This window comes from Dromiciops gliroides, chromosome 6, assembly GCF_019393635.1.
Source record: "Dromiciops gliroides isolate mDroGli1 chromosome 6, mDroGli1.pri, whole genome shotgun sequence".
Taxonomy (NCBI): domain Eukaryota; kingdom Metazoa; phylum Chordata; class Mammalia; order Microbiotheria; family Microbiotheriidae; genus Dromiciops; species Dromiciops gliroides.
The window spans coordinates 259,324,778-259,349,750 of NC_057866.1; the positions used below are offsets into that span (position 1 = coordinate 259,324,778).

A 24,973-nucleotide genomic window follows, 5' to 3' on the forward strand; every position below is an offset into this window, starting at 1 on the left:
AAGAAATGACATTAATTTATCACAGCCTAACACATTCTAGCAATCTGGCTGGAATTACAGTCAAGCTCACAAGCCTAGAGTTTGAAGACCCCACCCTTTGGGAAGACAGGAACAATTATTGGACTGCAGTACGTTTAGCAATCTTGATGATTTTTCAGAGGTCACTGATAGTAGCTTAGCAAATGTAACTCTACAATTCTACAGTTCCAGCATGTAGTTTGTTTAAGCCTGGAGTCCTGAGCTCCTTGTAGGAGACTGGTTACGCTCTCACAATCTTTAATCTTTGCGGTTCATTTCCCCTATAACCATTTCCATTCAATCTTCCCCAATCCTGAGATTATTATTCCTGGCAAAGAAAAGAGAGGACTAAAATTTAGCTCATCTGCTCCAATGATCACCTCTAGCTCTAATTGTTCCAGCACTTCCTCCAATTCTCTTTCCAAGTTGTCTGAGGGCATTTCCACAGACATCCTACCTACAAGTTAAATTCACCTGTACAAAGGCGGCCTCTTTGAGCCCTCTAATTCCTCCCCTCCCCCACTCCAGTTCCCCTCTGGGGTCATCTCTGGCTCTTCTCTCTCCCTTACATCTCCCCCCAACCCAATCAGCTGCTAAGTCCGACAGATTCTACCACCATATTCCTACTGCTCCCTTTACGATGGCAGCTCAGGAGCTCATTCCCTTTCTCTGACTCTCTGAAGAGCCTTCCCAGTGCGACCAATATCCACGCTGGTGCACAGGTCTGATCGTATCACTGCCCACTCAAACGCCTTCAGTAGCTGTTTCCTGCTCTCTAAGCGAGCACTGACGGCTTTCCGGAGCTGGCTCCAACCCATCCTTCCCAGCTTGTTTTGTGCCCTTTCTATTCCAGCCACATTGGACTACTCCCTCTTCCTTTACCGTGACCTATTTTCTCGCACCTCGGAGCATCCTTTCTAATGTATACACCAGATTCCCACCATCTCTCCAACGACCCACAACACCACTATGCTTGAGCATTTCTTTGATGAGGCCTCTCTGATCTGATCCCACAGCAACACCTGCCTCCCTCTCCTCGACCTCTCCCGTTTCTCTTCTTGTACTTCATCCTACTATGGAATCACAGGGTAGGAGGCTCAAGGAAATCTAGAGGGCAGGGACTACATCTTCTCTCATCTTCCTGTCCTCAGCAGCTGCACGGTACCATCCATGTAGCCGTGCCTCATAAACAAAGTGGGCGCCCCGGGCAACTCTCTGAAATGTGAAGTTCTATAAGTGCTGCCAACCCCCAAGCCGGGCACATGCTCATACCTGCACCACTGAAACCCAAGATCCCCCAGGCCCCAAAGCCACTCCTGCTAAAAAGGCCAATCCCCCTCTCTGTGACTCAGCCGCCAGCTGAAGCCAACAGCCGTGGCGATCTGCACAGAGAGCATGGAGCACACACGCCCACCCCAGCCCCCGGCTCCAGGGGGACCGCGGTAGTACTTAGCAGTACCTAGCTGTACTTTGAGGAGATTATACTGGTCCTTGTGCTGCTGGATCTGAGACGCTTGCTGGGTGACGGCCGTCTGCAGCTGCTCGTTCTGACATTTTAGGGTAGAAACCTGCTGTTTTAATTCCTCCAACTGACAATCCTATGGAGCAAAAGTAAAGAGTGCTTCTGTCAAGAGAACCTACGGACTGGTGCCTGCAGCACTCAAGAGAGTCATTTCCACAAGGTGGCCTAAAACTGGAGGGAGAATGATGGCTCCACTCTGCATAAGTCAATAGTATGGTCTGAGGACATGCTCATTTAAGGAGCCCATAGCTCCTTAAAGGTCAGAGCTGCTACACTCGACTTGATACTTTCCACACAGTAGGTGTTTTCAGAAAAGCAAGCATTTGGATAATGTGAGAAAGTGCAGAAGAGAGATTGTACTTGCTTTGTTTGGCCTCTAGAGAACAATTTGGAAGAAATTTTAGGGATGTGATTTCAGTTTTGATAGAAGGAAACATTTCCTCTTTTGGAAGGAGAAAAGTCATCATTAATAAATAACTGAGTTAAAGCAGATCATCACCTGTCTGGGGATTATGTAGAGGGGATATCTGTTTCAAAGGAACTGGACCAGACGACCTCATTTTCCAATTTGACATTTTATGACTAAACCCCATGAAAAAGCATTCTCACTCCTTTCTAGTTATAGATCATAGTTTTAGCACAATAGAATGTTTGCCCTAGTCCCATGACAAACTAGCTACCTCATAACATCTGCTTTCATTAGATTATGTGGGCAAGATGTTAATGCAGGCCATTAGTGCAACATGCGTTCCCCCCCCCCCTGCATTCTGTAGAGTTAGATATTCACAAACATTCAAGAAGGAATGACATTTCAAAACATGACACAATGCTGATTAATGATCCTTAAGTGTAAGTGTCTAGTGTGACTCTATTAAGAAGCACTGTGACAGCCTCTTAATCTCACTACAACTTTATTGGTTTTGGGTTTTTTTTTGTGAGGCAATTGGGGTTAAGTTAAAAAATAAAGCTGGGGGGCGGCTAGGTGGCGCAGTGGATAAAGCACCGGCCCTGGATTCAGGAGGACCTGAGTTCAAATTTGGCCTCAGACACTTGACACTTACTAGCTGTGTGACCTTGGGCAAGTCACTTAACCGCCATTGCCCCGCAAGAAAAAAAAAGCTGATAGCACTTTAATACCCAAGAGGTTATTAAATGAATAATTTATAATGATTTTTCAAAATTAATTTTTTTAGTGATTGTAAATATATAAAATGTCATTTTCTTCTCTCTAATCAGTTACGTATTGGCTCCGAGTATAGGTTATATATTACAATCCAAGAATCTTTTCTCCCTTGCTCTAAGGTAGTCAGCTGGCACCAGAGAATACTTCAGGACGTGTAATAAAGAGAAACTTTTTTTTGCTTTTGTAATCTCATTGTGGTTTGAAGATTTCTGGGCATAAATTATTTCCAAATCACCACCATCTAAAGGAAATTCTAACTGACTTGATTTATGAGAAGCTACTGAAAATGTAAAGTCTGAACCTGAAACATTATACTCATACTTTGATTTCATACCTGGCAGGTGTGGAGGGGAGGGTGTCAAAAATGCAAAAAATTCATATGCAAATAGTTTTAAACACAGAACCATTTGACTCCCAGGAAGTCAAACTCTCTGAGCTCTGTCCACCTCTGTTTTGAGGTGGTATTTACAGCATGCAGCACACAACCCAGTCTCAAATGGACTCCTATACAAACAGAATACTCTTTTATGAGATGAATGATACTTGGGGAAGAGCCTTCTCCTTCCAAAAGGGGAAGATTTTCCTTCTATCAAACTGAAATCACATCCCTAAAGCTTCTTCCTAACCGGACTCTCTAGAGGCCAAACAAAGCAAGTATAATCTCTCTTCTGCATCTTCTCACAGAATCCAAACACTTGCGTTCAAGTCCACCCAACGATGCTTTTCTTAAAACACCTACTACAAAGCATTGATGGGAAAGAACAGGTCCTGACCTCTCTAACATCTATGGTTTTGCTAAAGGAGTTCCCATTACAAAAGAAAGCTCGCCAAACCTATCAGCTTCTAAATGACAACAACAACAAACCCAACAATTCCTCAGTAGGTCATAAAAAGTCTATCCATGATCTTGATATAAATCTGCCCTCCCAATCCTCCCATGTCCCAGGTCTTCTAAGCTGCAGCCACAAAGAAGATGCCCTTTCAACTTCCTAATTGTTGCAGTAAAAACAGAAGGCAGTGTAGCAGTGGGAACAACACTGATCTAGAGGCAGCAAAACTAGGGTTCAATTCTTGCCTCTGATGTCTATTCCATGAGTGGGATGTTGGGAGAACAACTTCACCTTCTTGTGAGTCTGTTTGCTCACGTGCAGGTGAGACGGTTTGACAAAATAGTCCAGAGTCCCTCTCAGAACTACATTTATGAGCCTATGAACTAGGCTGTGAATTTGCAGGTAATTGTCTTGAAGAGAATTGTCGAATTCAGATTTTCTATCACCCCCAAATACCTAATACAGTGTTTAGAATACAGTAGGTGCTTAAAAACAGAAATCTGTTAAACTGATGCATGTTCTAATAATTTCTATTAAAAAGGGAACAGCAGGGATGTTCTTAAGATCATCTCAATAGGAAAAAACTCAATGTACATCATTTAAAATGACAGCATCTCTTCCCAGACCACAAGCTACCTAACAGGCTGCCTGTACCGAACCGTTATCCACCACATAGCAATGCTATCATTTTTTTAAATGTGTGTAACACTTGAGTTTAAAGTGTTTTTATTTAAAACTAGGTGGCACAGTGGATAGAGCACCGGCCCTGGATTCAGGAGGACCTGAGTTCAAATCTGGCCTCAGACACTTGACACTTAACTAGCTGTGTGACCCTGGGCAAGTCACTTAACCCCCATTGCCCAGCAAAATAAATAAATGAATGAATGAAGGGAGAAGGGGGAAAATGAAAAACTGCACATGGAAATGTTCATTTAAATCAGGGTCTTACCTCGGGGTCCATGAACCTGTCTTTTTATTATTTGGTAACTATTTCAATATAACTGGTTTTCAATCCTATGTACCTTGTGTACTTGAAAACAGAATTCTCAGAAGGAAGGGGTCCACTGACTTCACAGGGACTGCCAAAGGGGTCCGTGACAAGAAAACATTCAGAAGTCCTAGCCTAAATGCTCATCAATAAGCTGAGACTAATGCTGGGCCTTCTCAAAGAAACGTCTGTTCTGAAAGGGCCTCTTTGCTGACGCTGTGAGAGGCTCTGGTTGTGTCATCAGACCTAAGATGCGCTAGGATCTTACCACGTCACGCAGTTTACAAAACTGCCCCAAAGGCTCCTGACAGAATCTGTCCCAAAGCCGATACACAGGAAGGCCAGAGAACACGTGCCCCAGCACTCACCTGCTCGCGGATCACATTTTTGTAGTGAGTCACAATGCTGTCGTGTTGTTCCAATGTCTTCTTCACCTCTTCTTCCTTTTTATCTTCTTCACTAGACTTGTAAATGGACTTTGTTATGACACCTGCAAAAAAATGGCTTCTTGTCAAATCTTTCAAGCTTTGTAAATAAAATGTCAACAGCCATGCATCATCTACCGATGAAAGGGAGAAAGGCTGCCCTAGCAGAGAATGATCTCTGGACTACCCGGACTAAAGAACGAAGCCTCCTTGGGACTCGTGATGCTTTCTGAACGTGATCAACAGGGACTTATTTATCCTAGTTATGTTTCAAATATGCTGCCTGCGTTCAGCGTCTCACCTTCAAGCTCCTTCACTAACTTTGTAAACTCATGATCAAACATCATGTGGTCTGGGCTGGAAACACTCGGCTGCGGTTTCTGGGCTGCTCTCGAGTACAGTTCATGTTTGCTAATGAAGCCCAGCTTCTCGATGAAGTTCTCTTTGCCTATTCTCTTCTCTATGAGCTGTTTCAGTTTCTCTCTAGAAAAAAGAAAGGACGAAAGAGAGAAAAATAGACAGACGTATACAGATGTATTAAGAAACCATCAATAGTTCCAACACGAAGTGCTCAAATGATGCTTGGGTGGAAAACAAGATTTCCATTCCCCAATTCCTTCTTGATTATTTGCTATTTGATCTCAATGGGGCCCTCACTGCAACAAAGACATCCCAGGCCTGACAAGTTGCGGCTCCTTTCCTTGCCCCTCCTCCCCCTCTCGGTTAAGGTCCTGACCTCTTTCTGTTCCCTTCTTTATCTCAAAGGCTTCTGCTGTCTCTGCCTCTCTTCTGGCCAATGCCAGCCTCTCTACACACGCCCTTGATCCCATTCCCCTCCCATCTTCTTCAGCAGATTTTCCCTTCAATCTCTGCCCACCTCTAAGTTACCTCTCTAATAAGTTCAGACACGTTCAAGTCTCCCCAATCCTATCACCTGCCGTGATCCTTCTCTAGCTCGCCTTCCCTTCTTATCAGAATGTGAAGCGGTCTCATCCATCCTTCCCTCTGTCACTCACAAGTCAGGCCTCTGCAGTGTGGCTTGACCTCACCCCTCGCCAAAGGTGCCAGTGATCTCTAACTGCACAGATACCCTCTTCTCGGTTTTTGTTATTTCAGCCTTGCCATTCTAGTGGCCACGAGCACCATCTGGATCCTCTCCTCTCCTGTCCTCCTGCCTGTCTGCCGTCAGACTGCTCCCCGAAGCTGTCTTAGGCCTTTTCTCTTCTCTCTAGACTCTCTCGCTGCCTTCATCAGCTCTCATAGGTTTCATGATCATGTCTGGGCAGATGACTCCATGTATCCAGCCCTATTTTAGAATATTCTTTACTGGGGAACAGATAGTTTCCTCCTTTGTGTGCTGGCACACAACCAACACTAACACAGGCCTGCAGACTGGCTTTCAAGTTCTCGCCCAGCATCATCAAGTTCTTACTGGGCCTTCAAAGCAGATGGCCTCAGACACCTCCAACTCAACACATCTAAGCCAGCACTCTCATCTCCTCCCCTCTTCTCTCAAGGGAACTCCCATCCTTCCAATGTCTAGACGTGTGGCCCAGGGATATTCTCGCGTTACCTCCATAGCATTCCTCACCCCCGACCTCTTCTCTCCCCACATCTACCCGACACCTCATAGGCCCAGGCACTCACCACTGTTGCCAGACCAAGGCAATGGCCTGACTTGTCCCTGTCTCATGTTTGTCCTCGCTCCAGCCCAACCTGCACATGCCTGCTGAAGAGGTACCTTCAAGCATAGCTCGGTCATCCTCCTTCCCCTGCGCCTTACCTCCCTGACTCTTTACTGCCTCCCAGATAAAATGGGAGGTCCCCGAGCTTTTAAATAAAACCTTTTGTGATCTTTCCAACCCCATTAGATATGACTTCACTTCTTGTACTCTGCTGTCAGAAAGGCTTTCTTGGGCTCTTAGACATTACTCTACGTGCCCCTCCCAACTATCTGCCTCTATACTGATCCCCCTGAATTCCAGCACCTTCCTTCCACTGATACACCTTCCTTTAGCCTGTCCACACCAGCTGTGTGGACAGCTTGTTTGTACAATTGTTTACATGGTGCCACCTCTGTGAGGGCAGGGGCGGCCTTGCCTCTGTGTGTCTCCATAGCACTTGGCATAATGCCTAGCACATAGTAGGCACTTAATAAACATGCGCTCATCCACAGCATTTTTGATTCAATGAGCTTTAATTCAGCTCCAACTATGTGCAGAGCACTGTGTGAGGTGCTGAGAGGATACAAATTTTGAATGAGACAAGGTCTTTGCCACCACACAACAGAGAACACACACACACACACACACACACACACACACACACACACACACACACACCTGGGATTTGGTTGGTGTGATTCTCCCTCTGCTGAAGCACACCTTAGTCTGAGCATAGCAAATGCCAAACTCATTAGCTACACTTGTTGTTAGCCACGAGAGCTCATACAGTACAACACTTAAAGTATGAATTTTCCCCCTACTTACTTCATATAGTTCTCAAGTGAATTATCATTGAAATAAATGGAAATGCCCAACAAGAGGGCACACAAGCCTTGAACCAGCTGTTCTTCTTCTCCGAGATTTTCTGCTATTTGTGCTGTGAGCTGAGACCCTTGTTAAGGAGGGTGACAAACTTCATCGTACACCCAATAAATGTGGTTTTGCTATTGCAAAATTATTACACGCTCCTTGGCGGGACCTATGCCTATGTAATGGCACATGCACAAGGCAGTCTGGATGAGTCGTACAAACGAATGCTACTGCCTCCTGTGTTAGAGTGTAGTGACATCTCCATCAGAAATGCTTTCCTACATTTCCTAGCTAGAAAATACTCCCACAATACTTACATGAGCACAGCTGAGGAGACAAAGGCAAATTCAGAACCCAGCAGTACTTCAAAAAGAAAAAACTTCAAGTTAAACAAACAAAGGATACAAATGGAATATTGGCTGAGTTGTGGAGAAAGTGTGTGACAGCAATAGGACAGTTGCTTAACCAGGTACAAAGCAACATTAATAACCCAACTCGTGTTTGTACTTTGCTTCCCTGAAATAAAAAGGTTGGCATGAATTTCTTCCCATAAAGTATGTATTTTGACCAAAGTTTTCCTCTCTGTCATTAAAGTAAGAAGAACTGCACACTTCCTGCTGCCCTTCCAGCCACCTTCCCTCCCGCCCCCACCTCCCTTCAACAGGAGGAAAAGCATTTTGGGTCCGTGTGCAGTAACTTGTTTCCTGGCATGCTGTTAATATGCAGTAAGAAGGAACATTCCTCTGTCATCCACACACAGCACTCCCAAATGCAATCAATAGCAAGCTCAAAAAATCAGATGGAGAGAACTCAATAATTATTAGTAGAAATTCATTTATATTCATAAATATAAAACGGCCTGCTTAAAATATTAACAGGAAAAAACGCTGTTTCCTGCTTCAAACAGCTCAAATATGTGTCAAGTACAGACTTAGAAAAAAGAACCGCCCTTCTGCTTCTGCTTCTGCTCCAGTCGAGGCCCCCTTTCCCTACTGCCGCAATCCATGGCATCACCAGGGGGCTCCTCCCCTCCAGGCCGACCGTCTCAGAGAGGTTGTTGTGACTAATCAGTGAGTCCCTGTGCAGCCTCCCTGGTGATGAGCCAGGCTGATGCTCAGATCACAGGCACCCCAAAATCTGTCCTACTTGATCTAGCTTCCCAGAGATTCCACTGTGTTAGCAGAACGTATGAGGACCCACGGTCACCTTCAAGCCAAAATCAGGCACTGGAGGAAAATGTGATTTTATGTTTGAATCTACCAACACCAAAATTTATCTCCAAGTTGTTTCGTTTCACCCCTCATTTTAAAATGTCCTTTCTGCGGTACCGTTTTTGAAAGCTTCGATTTCTTTCTGTACAGTCCCATGTTTTTGTTCAAACAATGAAATGTAAACAAAAATACAGAAGTGAATAGCACCCTGGGTCAGATCAGTAACCGGTCATGACTCTAGTGCTAAGAGAGCTGCCATGACTGATGCCGGTTTCAGTGACTTGCTCAGGGTCATACAACCAGTATGTATCCAAAGGGAAGGACTTAAGTCCAGGTCTTTCAGACCTCAAGACTGGCTTCCTCACCAGTGTACCCTGTTTTCTATGATTCCCCTTAATAATTCGTTATTTTTTTCTCATGAAAAAACGGAAACCATTTACAATAAATTTAACTGTAACGTACAAGAAAATCTTGGTAAATTCTCATTTCTGTACTTCTCAGAAGGAAAAAAAGATTTTTTTGGATTGTCAAGACATTTTGAGTCAGAACAGTTAAGTGGTAAAATGTATTTAACATGACTGCGCTTTTATAAACTTATCACCTTTTAACTTTGGGACATACAGAAGCCACGGCTCCGCTTTGGAATTCTCTCATTATATAACGCAAGGTAATACTGTCTTAAAAGTCTCTAGAATTAATTTTTTTTTTAATGTCAAACCAATACTCTGTGCCCACTCTCTTTGGAAACAATGATGGCATGGAATGACTATAGGCCACCTCCCTGAAGAAGTAAACACTGACATGAACCATATTGTAATGATTATGAAAACATTGTGATCAATGTTTAAAAGACACAGCCGGAGCAAGGCATTGGAAGAAATCTCTGTTCTAGCACCCCTCGCTCCCACCAGTACAAAGTGAAATTTCTCACTCTCTTTAAGAGGCTACTGATAAAATGTCTTCAGCTTCATGGTCAGTTATAAAATCTTACAGATGAAGGCATCCTGAGAAACCACCTAGAACAATTTCATTTTACAGATGAAGAAACTGAGGTAACCAGTGACCCACCCAAGCTCCCTTAGCTACGAAGAAGCAGAACTGGCCTAGAAGCCAGGCCATCTCATTTCAGGCGTGGGGCTCTTTCCACTAAGCTGTATGTGTGTGTGGTCAGACACATGTGCATACAGAATCCCAGTGATTAAAATGCTAACTCTCCTCAATGACTCCAAGTCGATCAAAAGGTGGCATGAGTTTGATTTTTCTCGTGCTTCTGTTCAGCCAACATCTCCCTGATCAAAGACTTTTGTTTCCTCTCCAAATATATGTTTTTAATTCAGGAAGATTAACAACTCTGAGGAAGAGGAGGGAGGAGGGGTTTCCAGAGGGAAGCAGCACCGGCCCTGTCTGGCTGAGGTTACTTAAGCAGCTGACCCAAGTCAGTCAAGCAGTCAGTCAGCCTCTCCTTCCCTACAGACTCAGACTTCTCCCCACAATCAGAGCTCTCGGCCAGCATGGTCTTATCTGCCCAGCACAAGCACCCTGGAAGCAGGCGGACCAGGGCTCTGCGCACCCATCTTCCCCAGGACACTGAATTATAGCTGCCATATAACTTGCCCAAAGAACACGCTCAGTTGGCAAACTGAAACCTCTGGACTGGGATCCAGTTCCACAAGCCCAGCCCAGCCCACAGCACCTCAGGAGCTCTGTGCTGGGCACTCAGCAAGCCAAACTCAGAGGAAAATCTGCTTCCAATCAAGCATACAATCTGCACGGGATTATGGCACAGACACAAATGACTCACAATTCATACGCTGGCCTTATATAAGTTAATCTACTAATAACATAAGGATCTTCATTTGCAAAACATACATAAATACATGAGAGGTACCAACTAGTATTAGGATCACGTAGGAGGTTGAACGTTTCTTACTTCAGTGCTCTTTCCAAATTAAATTTGTTAAGCACTAAATGCTTAGCATGTGTGAGGCACTAAGAAATGATAAAGACAGTCCCTACCTCAAGGAGCTTAATACAGTCTGTATCTCAGTTAATTAAACGTAACTAGATCCCTTACAATGGAAAAGGCATTTAGACAGAAAAACAAAATCAACTTGCTTCATTGCATATGTGTGCAGGTTTTAGTGAGAGCTGAACGTCTCTGAATGATCATCCATTTATATATTTGTTACAGTTCTTGTCATCAGATTTGAACACTGCAGGAATTCAATAAACATTTTTTTATTTGAAAATACTTTCAAATACATTAACAAGGTAAATGTAAATTCATTTTCTGAGGCCTTTAAGTGCTAGAGAATTGCTCTTTGCAATCAACCCAAATAATTTTTCGAAAATTGTTAACTGGCCTTTTCAAGATAATTTATCTCAACTCTATTTCTGGTAAAATATTAAAACACGCTTAGTATTTTTATTGATTTCAATTATGAGAGCAAATGAAATCAGGAATTTAAGGTCTGGCAAAATTTGTTTTGCATATATATCTATGGGTGTTCCATTCTTTGACACTCATTTCCCCCCCATACTTGTATAGTATTAAGTATAATACTTATGACATAGCTGTCCTTTTCAAATACCACACAGACCACCAAGATGGAAGTTTCATGCTCTGAACACAGACATAATTGTTCAACATCATTAACTTACATATAATAGAGCAAACACCTCAACTCAGCAGCTCAGCTATTGTTATCCAGATTTTAAAGTGCAAACATATGCCCAAGCAAGCCTGTTTACTGGTTTAAACTAATACACTTTTCTGCCAATCACCAAGAAAGGATAAATAAAAGCATTCTCAAATGTTCTAAAGTATAGATTTATATACAAAATAAACCATGGTGTTTTAACTGTAAACATTTCAAATGTGAAGACTTAGTGTCATCTTAGGGATCCATTTAGATGATTAAGCAAGGGCATGAGTATCTTAAAACTAAATTACACCTTCTTTAAAAAACATCAGAGGGGGGGCAGCTAGATGGCGAAGTGGATAGAGCACTGGCCTTGGAGTCAGGAGGACCCGAGTTCAAATCCGGCCTCAGACACTTAACACTTACACTAGCTGTGTGACCCTGGGCAAGTCACTTAACCCCAATTGCCTCACTAAAAAACAAAAAAGAACAAAAAAAAACATCAGAGGACCAAGAAGAAAGTTTGAACTAAATCCCTTTGAATTCTGCAAAGTGCAAGCATCCCAAGAGAAAGCCCAAAGAGAGCTAAAGATGGTCACTGACGTAGCAGCCCTGAGGACACCGCGGCAGCATCCCACTGAGAAGCCCTTAAGATGCTATCTGGGGTGACACATGAAGAGGTAAGTAGAGTATTACTTCAATAAGCGGTTAAAAAAACCAATCAGCAGAACCCAAGACACAGAAAAGGCCCTATTTTTAAGAGGGAAATACCTAAACTCCACCAGATGATACATACCCGTCTGTCGATCTTATCACCCTGTAAATTATACATTAAAAAAATTCACATGCATTACTATTTTTGGAAAATTATATCTGGAAAAATGCTACCAAAATTCTCCCCTCCCTCCCCCATCTTTAATTATCACAAAACTCATTGTTTCTGGCTGATTCTACGTTAGGACTAAAACATACATTCACATCTTGGAGATGAAATGAAATCATCTTGGAGCTATTTCACTTTTCATGAATCCCCATGACTCCTTATCGTTCAGCGTACGGTGGCCAGGACCAGACAGTCAACAGCTATCTGGATTAAGGTGGGATCTCTGCTAGGCTGTGCTATGGCAAACCCTGGAGCTGACCAACATTAAGTGACTATAAATGGCTTTTCAGGATAAGGGTTTGGCATCTTCTAAAGGTGGGATTTCTAAAAATGACGTTCAGCGTCCTCACACACATCTTTTGTCTTCAGTAAGCTCAGCCTTTCTGTGGAAGGCCCTAATCGAGTCAAGGGACCAGATTCAGAGGCACCTTATAGAGGCCATCTAGCCCGACCTTGTCATGTTACTGAACAAGAAACTGAGGCAGAGAGAAGTTAAGTATTTCTGCTCCAAGGGAAGACTCCAAGCAAAGGAGAGTCAGGCAGTACAAGCCTGATTAATCCCCTGTTGGACAAACTAATGCACCACAGCAGAAGATCATGTCAATTGCTCTCTCTTCCTAAAATAAAAGGAGGGCATGAACCCTGCTCTTTTCTCTGCAAACTTTTTGGGCGCTGCATAAATCCTGTCGGGTTTTTGTGCTGAAATCAAAGTGATTCTTTAGTCGTCCCCCCCCCCCCCCCAGGCGTAACGAGGGTCGAGTACTGCACCTGAGACAGGATGTTAGTGCACTGCTGCAGCAGAGACACCGGGGGATTGCCAATACTGGTGGCGAGCTGCACCCGCAGCAGCTGTTCCTTCTGAGTAGAATTTTCTTGCAAGGCGTGGGCCAGGGCCACGGCAGCACACCAATTTGAAAGGGAATCCGTAGAAAAGAGGCCTCCGCAGAGCAGCTGACCGGCAGAGACTGAAACGCCCGTAGCTACAAAATCGGCAGGCAGAAGACAGTGTTAGAACTCGGGGTGTGATCAAACCAGATCCAAAGTGAGCTGAAGATGCATCCTACAGATCAGAGAAGCTGCCACCACATAATGTCACGGAAACGCCACAAGACACCATCATTTATCCCCTTTGGCTCCTAAACCAAAGCGGATGGGCCTTTTCTTTCATTTCTTTTCTTTTTTTCCCCTTTTTAAAAGTTTCTGTTGTTTTGCCATTCTCTTCATTTCCATATATAAATGTATCTCGCCCTTGCCAGAGAGTCATCCTCTGCCACACAGAGGAGGAAAAGCAGCTCAAAAACCCCACAGCACATCAGCCGAGCGGGAGCATTCTGCACCAGCAGCCCCCGCCTCTGCAGAGGAGGGACTGGCACACTCCATGGGCTACTCTAGGAGCCTGGACAGCATGGTCACACAACGGTCACCGGTCTTTTATGTGGCTCTAGTCACTGAGGACACCATTTTCCTGGCTCTACTGACTTGACTGAGCCTGTTTTTAGAAATCTCCCCTCATTTCTTATAGCAAATTCATATTCCATTCCATTCCTGTTAAGACACTCCACATGCAAAGTAGATACCAGGGCACCTGAGAGAATGCCTTTCAGGTTTCGCCTTTCCCTTTCTATAAAGTATGCCCTAGGTGGTTAAAAGTGAATGGCAAAACAACAACGTACCATGTCATCAGCAAGGGTTAGTTTTGTCTCTTTTAGATTTCCTTTTAAAATAGATTCTCAGTTGAAATAAAGAGCGAAGCAGAAATGCATTTTTTTTGGCTATCTTCAGGAAAATGATAGGCTTATTATATGCAACCTATAATGTAAAGGAAGTAAAGAAACTGGATTCTCTCAGTATTTTCAAATAGTGTCTCCAAATGATTACGGTTCAATTAAAGTTGACAAGATTTACATTTCTATAAAGCTCATCAATTCAGTTACAATGGCCCTTAACTTTAACATGGTTCTAGAGAAGAGGGAGATTTTTTTTTTTAATTGCACTAATGTTTCCCAACAAAACCCTGAAAAGTCTCCTAAATGAAATCCACAATCACCTGAGAATCTGGCCTGTCAGCATGAGGAAAGTCAAGTGGATCAAGAATGACTATTATCCATGCCATGATATGCACCTGAATGGGGAGGCAGAAGAGTCCCAGATCTGGAGTCACAGAACCTGGTTTTAATCCAAGCTTTATAACTGACTAGGAAGCCTGACATTAGGGACATCAGCTCATCTCCGTGAGGCGTCACCAGAGGGTCAAGTCTGATTGCTCCCACGGTTTCTGCCAGGGGGACATCAGGTTTCTTAAACCATTTTTGTGTCCTGGACCCCTTTGACAATCTGATGCCACCTACAGACTCCTCCTTAGAATATTTGTAAATATATAATACAAAACATACAGGAATACCTAGGACATCGATTATATTAAGAGGTATATCTATTGGTCAATCAATCAATCTATCTTATCTATCTACCTATGAAAATTCAAGGAGTCCAAATTAAAGAACTACTTTTTTCACAGTAGCCCCAAACTAGAAAGTAGGTGGGTGTCCACCTCCTGAGGAAGGGCAAAACAAACTGTGGTACGTAAGTATCATGGAAACATTCCTGTGTGTCGTGAGAAATGATGAAAATGGTCAGTTTCAGAGAAACTCCAAAAACTTCAATGTGAACTACTATAGGATGAAGTAAGTAGAATCCAATGCAAACTTCAGACAATGAAAATAACATACAGAGAAAAACGATGAAAGATTTTATAACTCTGCTCAAAGCAATGATAAAACCATGAGCCCTGAGGTCTAGATAGGAATCCCTACTCCCACCTCTCCTCAGGCCCATCGCAGTGCAGAATGAGATGGACATCTTTTGGAAATGGGGACAGCAGTTTTGCTGGACTCTGTATATTTATTATGAAGACTTTAGGTTTTGGTTTTTTGAACTGTTCAGTGGGGGAGAGAAGGATGGCGAGGATGGATAACACATGCCTGCAGAAGAATGGATGGAATGAGTAAAGAATGAGGAGATCGGGAGCTTAGGGCAGACAAAATGACCTGGTGTTGGGTTGGACGGGAGGAGGGCACACGGCTAAATTTCCCAAAAGCCAAAGTGATGGGAAGTGTTTATTTAGGGTTATACCTTCGCTCTGCTGCGAACTGTCGTCTATACAGTTGACCTCAAGGCTTTATCACGAAAAACTTGCCTAGATTTATGAGCCTATGAGAGAAGGAGGGGGTCCATTTGTACACCTTGGGCAGAAGCTATGAACGCACGATGACCTGGGACCAGAACTGAAGAGGAGGAGGAGGGAGAACCGGGTGACCTTTGAGAAACTCGGCAGTGCTCTTAATGGCACCCAAGCCTGTCCCTGAACCAAAGGTCCAGAAATATTCCTTCTGTTTTTGAATGTTCACTTTCTCATTTTTTATTCTGAACCCAACAAATAAAATTAAATGGGCATTTCCACATGCACTACACAGCATAAAGGGAGGAATGTAGGACAAACTGTGAATATCTATCATGTAGAGCTGGCTTTTCCTTTTAAAGTACAAGATAAAAACAACATGTAACTTTCTATCTCTGTCCTGCTTTTGTAATTCTTCCAGTGGTGATATATGGCTGTAAGTAGCCAAATACCACACCCCAAATAATTGAAATTATGGATCATTCACACAGTAATAAATGCTACGACATTATTACCAATAAAGAACTGCTCAGGCCAAAACATTTGCATTTTACTTAACATTAAGATTAATCCTCAGATATAGGAAAAGAGACTGAGGATGTAAAATATTTTAGATGAAAGTGTAAGACTGGATTCAATTTAGAAACTCTTAAAAAAACAAATCATTTACCATCAATGGTAGAAGGCAGAAGGGTTGCCACAATCTCCCCTTGTCCTTTCTGGTTTTTATACAAGAAACACTGGAAACAGTAGAGAACAGCACAGCGCAACACGAATGGCTGCCTTTCGTTAACCATGGACATCAGAAGCACAACAATTGCAGGCCTGTTACATTTTTAAAAGAGAAATGCCTATCAGAATCAAAGCACACAAAACCTGAGACTCAGTCTTATGAGACCCAAAGCTAAACAGACAATTACTAATGTGCAGGAAGGGCGGCGGCTCAAATATTCTCTTTCCATGGCTATCTTATTTTTCTAAGGCCAAACCCACCAAATTAGGAAAACTTGAAAAATGGATTTGCCTAACAAAATTATCTCTTTTTGCATATGATATGATGATGTATTGGAAAATCTTAAAGCTTCAACTAAAAAGTTAGTGGAAACAATAAAGTTAGAAAAGTATCAGGCTGTAAAATAAACCCAAATAAGTCATCAGCATTTCTATATATCACCAAAAAAAAAAACCCCTGCAAGAAGAGATAGTAGGAGATAGATCATTTAAAATAACTCTAGACAGTATAAGGTACCTGGGAGTATACCTACCAAAACAAACTCAGGAACTACATGAACATAGTTATAAATGTTTTATACAAATGAAGTCAAATTTAAATAATTGGAGGATTATTAATTGTTCATGGGTAGGCAGAGCTAATATAATAAAATATAATAAAAATGGCTATTTTACTTAAACTAATCTATTTATTCAATGCCATCCCAATTAAATTACCAAAAACTCATTTTACTGAGCTAGAAAAAATAATAGCAAAATTCATTTGGAAAAACAAAAGGTCATGAATATCAAAAGAATTAATGAAAAAAAGTACCAGATCTTAAACTATACTATAAGGCCGTAATTTTCAAGACTATCTGGTACTGTGGCAGCTAGGTGGCACAGTGGATAAAGCACCAGCCCTGGATTCAGGAGGACCTGAGTTCAAATCCAGCCTCAGACACCTGACACTTACTAGCTGTGTGACCCTGGGCAAGTCACTTAGCCCTCACTGGACACAGACCAATATTTTATACTATTTTACCAAGATAGAGTCAAAATGGACACATGACCTAGATATAAACAGAGATATCATAAGAAAATTAGAAGAACATGGAACATCTATCTTACCTATCTATCTTACGGATAGGAGAACAGTTTATGAATAAACAAGAGATAGCATAGTGAGGTATAAAATGAATAATTTAGATTACATTAAATTAAAAAGTTTCTATACAAATAAAAACCAATGTAGGCAAAATCAGAAGGAAAGCAGAACATGGGGGGTTGGGAGGAAGAATTTTATAGACAATTTCTCAGATAAAGATCTGATATCTCAAATATATAAACAACTTTATCAATTCTATGAGTCATTTCTCAATTGATAAATGGTCAAAAGATACGAACAGTTTTTTGATAAAAAAATCAAAACTATATGTAATCATGAAAAAATGCTCTAAATCACTACTGATTAGAGAAATGCAAAAACTTTGAGATATCACCTCACACCTATCAGATTGGCTAAAATGATAGAAGGGGAAAACAACAAATGTTGGCGGGGATGGAGAAAACCTGGGACACTAATTCACTGTTGGTAGAACTGTGAACTGATCCAATCATTTTGGAGAGCAACCTTGAATTATGGCCAAAGAGCCTATGCCCTTTGACCCAGTAATTCCACTATTAGATCTGTTTCCCAGGGTAATCAGAGAAAAAGGAAAAGAACTTATATGTTCTAAAATATTTATAGCAGCCCCCTTTGTGGTGGTAAAGCATTGGAAATTGAGGGGATACCCATCAATTGGGAAATGGCTGAACAAGTCGTGGTATATGATTCTGATGGAATATTACTGTGCTGTAAGAAATGATGAGCATGTTAATTTTAGAAGAACATAGAAAGACTTCCATGAACTAATGAAGAATGAAATGAGCAGAGCCAAGAGAACGTTGTACATAGTAATGGCAATATTGTTCTAGGAATAACTCTGAACGACTAAGTCGTTTTGAATGTTATAAATCCTCAAATCAACTCCAAAGTACCTATGAAGGAAGATGTTATCCACATGCAGAGAAAGAACTGATCAATAGAAGTATGCCTAGTATGGTTTTAAATACATATACGTATTTGTGTTCAGCAGCAGCCTTCTCTAGGGCGCACAGCAGAGAACAAAGGAAAATTCAGAAGGAAGCACAGGAAAAAGCAGGGAAAACTCGGAAAACTACCTACGGTATTTAGGACACAGTTTTTTTAAAAAAAGCAAACAGTGTGAAATGAATATTCATGGTTTTACATTCAATCCTCTTTTGATGTTGTGCAGTGTACATGGAAATGTTCTCCTTTGTCTTTCGTATTTACATTCAAAATGAAAACGTTTTTAAAAAGAAAAATGGATTTGCCCTGGATTCATTCATAACTAGAGACACAGCCCCACAGTCCTATGTAGGAGAGGAGGAAGGGCCATGTCCTGGAGGCAGAAGCCCTGGAACATGGCAAGGCTTCTTTCTTATGCCCATTTACTAGGTAGGCCCTCTTTGGCAAAGCACTCCTCTTATATTTGGGTCTCCTCTTCTAGACAATGGGGATAACAACTAGTCATTTCAGGAAGTACCTACCCAGCCCCCACCCCAAAAATCCTATCCAAATATTCTCAAAAACAAAATCTATTTTCATCTATTGGCCTGAGGGTCAGGAATCATGAATAAAAGCTGTAGGAGGCAGCAAGGATTCAACTCAGCTGAAGAGTGAATTCAGTTCAACAGCTCCATGTGCCAGCATTGCTGATAGGCTCAAGTTTTAAAAGTCAAGCAGGACACAGCGGCTAATTGTGGGGAAAGTCATATTCTGGAGAAGAGAGGCAGCATGTCTTGTCAAGTGGTGGTTATTTCAAATCATACACGTAACTTTTAAGTCACAGAGTAGATATTTTTGGTGATAAGAAACTGGAAAAAGAAACCTAGCTCCCAAAGTTCCAAATAAAAAATCAGAAATGCAATATAACTGATTTGCAGGGAAGATTAATCTCTTGCTATCTCAAAGCTGCACAACAAGATTTTAGAGGACAAAGACACATATGCAAGTGTTACCACAAAATCAAAGTTGGTTATATTTGTAGTTTCCACAGAAATCTTTTATAAATGTTGATATATCTCTTTCTCCTACCGTGGTGGGTTTGAAGGTGCATTGACACATGCAAAGTAGTCTTGGTTTACTTGGCAGCCTCGAATAACTTCTGATACAGTGTTGATGGTCTGTGGAGAAGAATTTAAATATTCATCAGAAAATAAACAAAGAAGGAGAGCAAATGCTAATTTCAGAGTAGGAAAAAATTTAACTGGTTCTCTTTTGGCTTAATCTCCAAAGTCGGCTTGAAAAACTGCAAAGATCATTTGGAAATTATTTGTAGCAATTAAAATCTCATATATCATATATAAATTTCTTGCAAATACACTCATAAATCTCCTTTAAAAACACTTGCCACTAAAATCCTAGAAATAACTTTTTTAAAAAGCTTCGGGGGGGGGGGGGGGGGGGGCTAGGTCAAACAGTGGATAGAGCACCAGCCCTGGATTTAGGAGGACCTGAGTTCAAATCTGACCTCAGACACCTAATACTTACTTAGCTGTGTGATCCTGGGCAAGTCGCTTAACCCCAATTGCCCAGCCAAAAAGAAAAAAAAAAAGAGAAAAAAAAGCTTCCTCGGGCAGCTAGGTGGCGCTGTGGATAAATACCAGCCCCGGATTCAGGAGGACCCGAGCTCAAATATGCCCTCAGATACTTGATGCTTACTAGCTGTGTGACTCTGGCTAAGTCACTTAACCCTCATTGCCCCACAAAAGGAAAAAAAAAAAAGCTTCCTCAAAATCCATATACCACTTTAGAGAAGACATTAAAAACAAAACCAAAAACAAACAAACCAAAACAACCCAACCCATTGCCATGGAATGAAATGATAGCTAAGGAATCATTTAAACAATCCTATAAACACACATATAAGCAAAGCTCTTAAAAATTAGTATATAAAAACAAAACAAGGGGCAGCTAGATGGCGCAGTGGATAAGCACCGGCCCTGGATTCAGGAGTACCTGAGTTCAAATCCGGCCTCAGACACTTACTAGCTGTGTGACCCTGGGCAAGTCACTTAACCCCAATTGCCTCACCAAAAAAAAAAAGAAAAAAAGAAAAGAAAGAAAAAAACAAAACAAAAAAATGAACTAGGGGGCAGCTAGATGGCACAGTTGATAAAGCCACTGGCCCTGGATTCAGGAGGACCTGAGTTCAAATCTGGCCTCAGACACTTGACATGTACTAGCTGTGTGACCCTGAGCAAGTCACTTAATCTTCATTACCCTGCAAAAACAAAAGCAAAATTTAGTATAACCATAGCCTCTTTCTTTAGCATTTGCAAACCATCTCTGCCCAGCCTAGGTGATAGCTTGATAAAAGAATGTGCTCATTTACTTCTAGAGAATCCTTTGGATGTGATGTTTTGCATTTTGACATTATTTGATCATCTTTATATAAAAACATGGAAAACCACCAACGCACCATCTGTAGGGCATGTACTCTGATGATTCCTACCCATGTAACTGTATTGGCACTCACATATCCTTTCTTTAGGCTGGTGCCCTGTGAGCCATATGCTATGTTTCAGAGATGGCTGTCTGGGATTAGGGACTTCCTTATAACTAGTGAACCAACCACTAAATTCATCTTGAATTTATTCTAGATCCTGCCCTGGCCTATGTTATCTCCAAACCAACTCACAGTAACTCCCTGACCACATGCCCTAGCTCTGCCCATGCTGTCTTCTTATCTCCTGTTTATGCCACTAGGAGGATGCATGTTCTCCCTCCCTTGTGAAGGCTGTAATAATGCTCTATGCTGTGTCCCTGGTGCTGTGTTCTTCCCCCTCGGCCTTTGTCAGTATGGGCTGGACTTGCAGTAAGAAGCCTTGCCCTGCCGCTGTCATTCCCCAGTGTGTCCCGCTGGGTCACGCCGGGCCAATGTCCCTGTGGTGCTTCACGCCCAGAGGCTTTGGCAAACCCTATGGCACCGTCCGCATCTCCTGACCTGCCCTTGATGCCTGTTTCCTATCTGGCTCACACACCTGGACTACCTTCTTCTGCACCCTGGCTCCTTCACATGTGTTGTTTCCTAGGCTTGTTCTCGCCTTCCCAGCATCTCTAGGCTGGCCCTGTTGTTTTCAACAAGAAACCACTTATTTCTGCCCTGTAAAATCCCAGCAAGCCCTCTCCAACTGAGCTGGGGAAAGGGTTTTTTCTTCCTTCCTTCCTCGCACGATGTTCTAATTCACAATACCTTCAACACGAGAACTAGAACCCTGCATTCAGAATCGATGCCGAGGGGAGTTTGTGTTTCTCTATCAGGCTTCCTACTGTTTTCTGTTTGCACGGACTTTGTTACACACTGGGTGAGAATGAGTCTGCTTCTAAAGCCTGGCGAGAGCTGAGCTGGGACTGCTTTCCCTGTGCAGGGCAGTGCTGACCCTGAGCCCCATCCACACTAGAGGCTCTGCATATTTCAGTAGGAGATTCGCCACCACAGACCACATAACTGATGCCAGTTTCCAGAGAGCACTTGCCATGTACCAGTGTCCTCCGTCAGGGGCCTAGGACTGTGCCGCATGCAGCAGGTGCTTAGTAAATAAAGTGTGTACTAAGTACAGAGAAGGAAAACAGGCCCTGCGCTCCAGGAGCTCACGTCTGAATGAGGGAAGGCCCGAGCCATGGAGAGGTGCCATGGTCCTTAGAGGCTGTAGCAAAGCAGAAGGAAAGGCCTCTTCTTTAACGCCATCAATTCCACCACTTGACGGTGCCAAGGACTTTCTTTTCTGGGTCTTCACTGGGGATGGCGGCAGCCCCTGCAGGAGCAGGGGACAGGCTTTATTTCCATGGGGGCGGCTTCCCCGGAGGATCTTGGGTTTAAGGTCCTGAGCTGCCCCCATCAGGGTCCAAGGGGAAGTGGGGGTCAAATGAAACACTAAACCTTCACTATTCACGGCGTCCCGTTTACTTGGCATTGCTGAGATCCTCTGCAGTCAAACCGCACTTGCTTTCCTTAGCTTGACCCATCCGTAGCAAAGAGTCACATTTTAAGGATTTCTAAATGCAACGTGAGCAACTTCCCTTGGTCCCGTCCAATTCAGCAGTCTCGGAAGAAAGCTCATCATTCCGCAACCTCCTGGGTAAGGACCCTCCCCATAATGAACTTGTCTGGGCTTGTCTATAGGTAACAGCGAGTGAGACCATACAAACTAGGCCCAGAGTCAAAGCCTTCAGAGTTCAGCAAGACTTGCTTATGTCTGTACTCTAATGAGACATCTGAGGGGGCCTTGGGGAAGGCTTTGTGACAGATTGATTTAATAAAAGGCTGGCTTGGACTTTTTAAAATTTTAGTTTTTTCTGCCATTAGGAAATAATCTCTTCCAGCACAGAGGTTCTTAGCCATTCCCAATTGATAGATGGTCATGGCATAGAAATCGTTTTCATAGGAAGAAATCAAAACTACCAAAAGCCATATGAAAAACTTCTCTAAATCATTAATAATGAGAGAAATGCATATTGAAATAGCTGAGGTAGCAGCTCATACTGATCTGATTGGCAAAGATGACATATGGAGCGGTAGGAAAGGGGTCACGAATGCAATGCTGGTCAAGCTGGAAAGACCTCACCACGTCTTTTCCCCAAAGAGATCAAAGGACGAGGAGATGGACTCATCTGTACAAAAGATATCTACAGCAGCTCTTTTTGTGGTGGCAAAGAGGATGCCCAGCAACTGAGGGATGGCTGAACAACATGTGGTACCCAAGGTGACGGGACACCTTAAGAAATGAAGGGGATGGTTTCAGAAAAACCTGGGAGGACTTAAATGAACTGATACAAAGTGAAGTGGGGGCAGCTAGGTGGTGCAGTGGATAGAGCACTGGCCCTGGAGTCAGGAGTACCTCGGTTCAAATCCGGCCTCAGACACTTAACACTTACTAGCTGTGTGATCTTGGGCAAGTCACTTAACCCCAATTGCCTCACTGAAAAAAAACACAACAAAAAAAAAAACCAAAACAAAGTGAAGTGAGCAGAACCAAGAGGACAATTCATTCCAGAACACTGTTCTTTCTTTCTTTCTCTTTGGACATAGCTAATGCTGCTATTTGTATTACATGCCTACACATATCTGTTGCAATGGTTTTTGTTTTCTCTTGTTTTCTCAATAGGAGAGGAAGGATGAAGGAGGGAGAGAATTCAGAAGAAAATAAAAAGAACTGAATTTTTAAAAAGAGAGGTTCTTGGGGCAGCTAGGTGGCTCAGTGGATAGAGCACCGGCCCTGGAGTCAGGAGTATCTGAGTTCAAATACGGCCTCAGACACTTAATACTTACTAGCTGTGTGACCCTGGGCAAGTCACTTAACCCCAATTGCCTCACAAAAAAAAAAAAAAAAAAAAAAAGAATGTGAATCATTCTCATAGGGGGCAGCTAGATGGCGCAGTGGTTAAAGCGCTGGCCCTGGATTCAGGAGTACCCGAGTTCAAATCCAGCCTCAGACACTTAACACTTACTAGCTGTGTGACCCTGGGCAAGTCACTTAACCCCCATTGCCCCGCAAAAAAAACAAACAAAACAAAACAAAAAAAAAAAAAAAAAAGAGAGGTTCTTGGGGCAGCTAGGTGGCGCAGGGGCAGCTAGGTGGCGCAGTGGATAGAACACCGGCCCTGGAGTCAGGAGTACCTGGGTTCAAATCTGGCCTCAGACACTTAACACTTACTAGCTGTGTGACCCTGGGCAAGTCACTTAACCCCAATTGCCTCACTAAAAAAAAAAAAAAGAGAGGTTCTTAATCTGGGGTTAAGAACATATGGGTTTTTTTGTTTGTTTGTTTGTTTGTTTTTAGTGAGGCAATGGGGGTTAAATGACTTGCCCAGGGTCACACAGCTAGTAAGTGTTAAGTGTCTGAGGCCAGATTTGAACTCAGGTCCCCCTGGATCCAGGGCCAACGCTTTAACCACTGCACCATCTAGCTGCCCCCAAGAACATATGGTTTTTAAACCATATGCTATAACTATTTCAATAAAATGGGTTTCTTTTGTAATCCTATAGATTTTATTTTATGCACTTAAAAATACTGTTCCGGGGCAGCTAGGTGGCGCAGTGGATAGAACACCGGCCCTGGAGTCAGGAGGACCTGAGTTCAAAGCCAGCCTCAGTCACTTGACACTTACTAGCTGTGTGACCCTGGGCAAGTCACTTAACCCCAACTGCCTCACCAAAATAAATAAATAAATAAATAAATAAAAATACTGTTCCAAGTAGTCCATAGGAGTCAGGACACATATACAAATGTTAAGAACCTTGCTCTAAACTTGCCCAGGGTCACACAGCTAGTAAACGTCAAGTGTCAGAGGCTGGATTTGAACTCAGGTCCTCCTGAACCCAGGGCCAGTGCTTTATCCACTGCACCGCCTAGCTGCCCCCTAAACTAATTATCAATAAATATTCAATAAGTACCTGCAGGGCAAGCACCATACTAGGCAATGGGGCTACAAATTCAAAGAATGGAACAATGCTTATAATCTAATGGGATGGGCTAAAAGCCCATATGTAAATATATTCTGCCTAAAGGGAATAAAAAATACAGTCATCATCACAGAAAAGGTGGTCGCAGTGGGGAACCTGAGCTGTGTCCTAAAAGAAGAGAAGGACTAGGAGGCAGAGACAGAAAGAAGTTCACTCACAGAGATGAGCGGCAGAGTGCCTTGTGAGGAACAGTTTGTATGGATCACAGAGTGCAGGAAGGGGAGTGACGCCCAACGAGGCTGGAAAGATAAGCTGAGGCC

The 24,973-nt window shown here is 42.8% G+C and overlaps 1 protein-coding gene across 4 annotated transcripts in view; it reads right to left on the bottom strand.

Annotated features, from left to right (window-relative positions):
• The window catches only part of USO1 (USO1 vesicle transport factor), a 98,368-nt gene that overhangs the window by 10,440 nt on the left and 62,955 nt on the right, over nucleotides 1-24,973 (bottom strand). For 2 of the 4 annotated variants that reach the window (XM_043969754.1, XM_043969753.1), the window contains 9 exons: nucleotides 19,283-19,371; nucleotides 16,082-16,236; nucleotides 13,005-13,216; nucleotides 12,150-12,170; nucleotides 7,906-8,016; nucleotides 7,456-7,574; nucleotides 5,268-5,449; nucleotides 4,910-5,031; nucleotides 1,478-1,616 (listed from right to left, as the gene is read on the bottom strand). In XM_043969754.1, coding sequence (XP_043825689.1) covers nucleotides 1,478-1,616; nucleotides 4,910-5,031; nucleotides 5,268-5,449; nucleotides 7,456-7,574; nucleotides 7,906-8,016; nucleotides 12,150-12,170; nucleotides 13,005-13,216; nucleotides 16,082-16,236; nucleotides 19,283-19,371 — 1,150 coding nt within the window. The remainder of the gene's footprint in view (nucleotides 1-1,477; nucleotides 1,617-4,909; nucleotides 5,032-5,267; nucleotides 5,450-7,455; nucleotides 7,575-7,905; nucleotides 8,017-12,149; nucleotides 12,171-13,004; nucleotides 13,217-16,081; nucleotides 16,237-19,282; nucleotides 19,372-24,973) is intronic. The other 2 variants (XM_043969756.1, XM_043969755.1) reach the window with 1 other exon arrangement.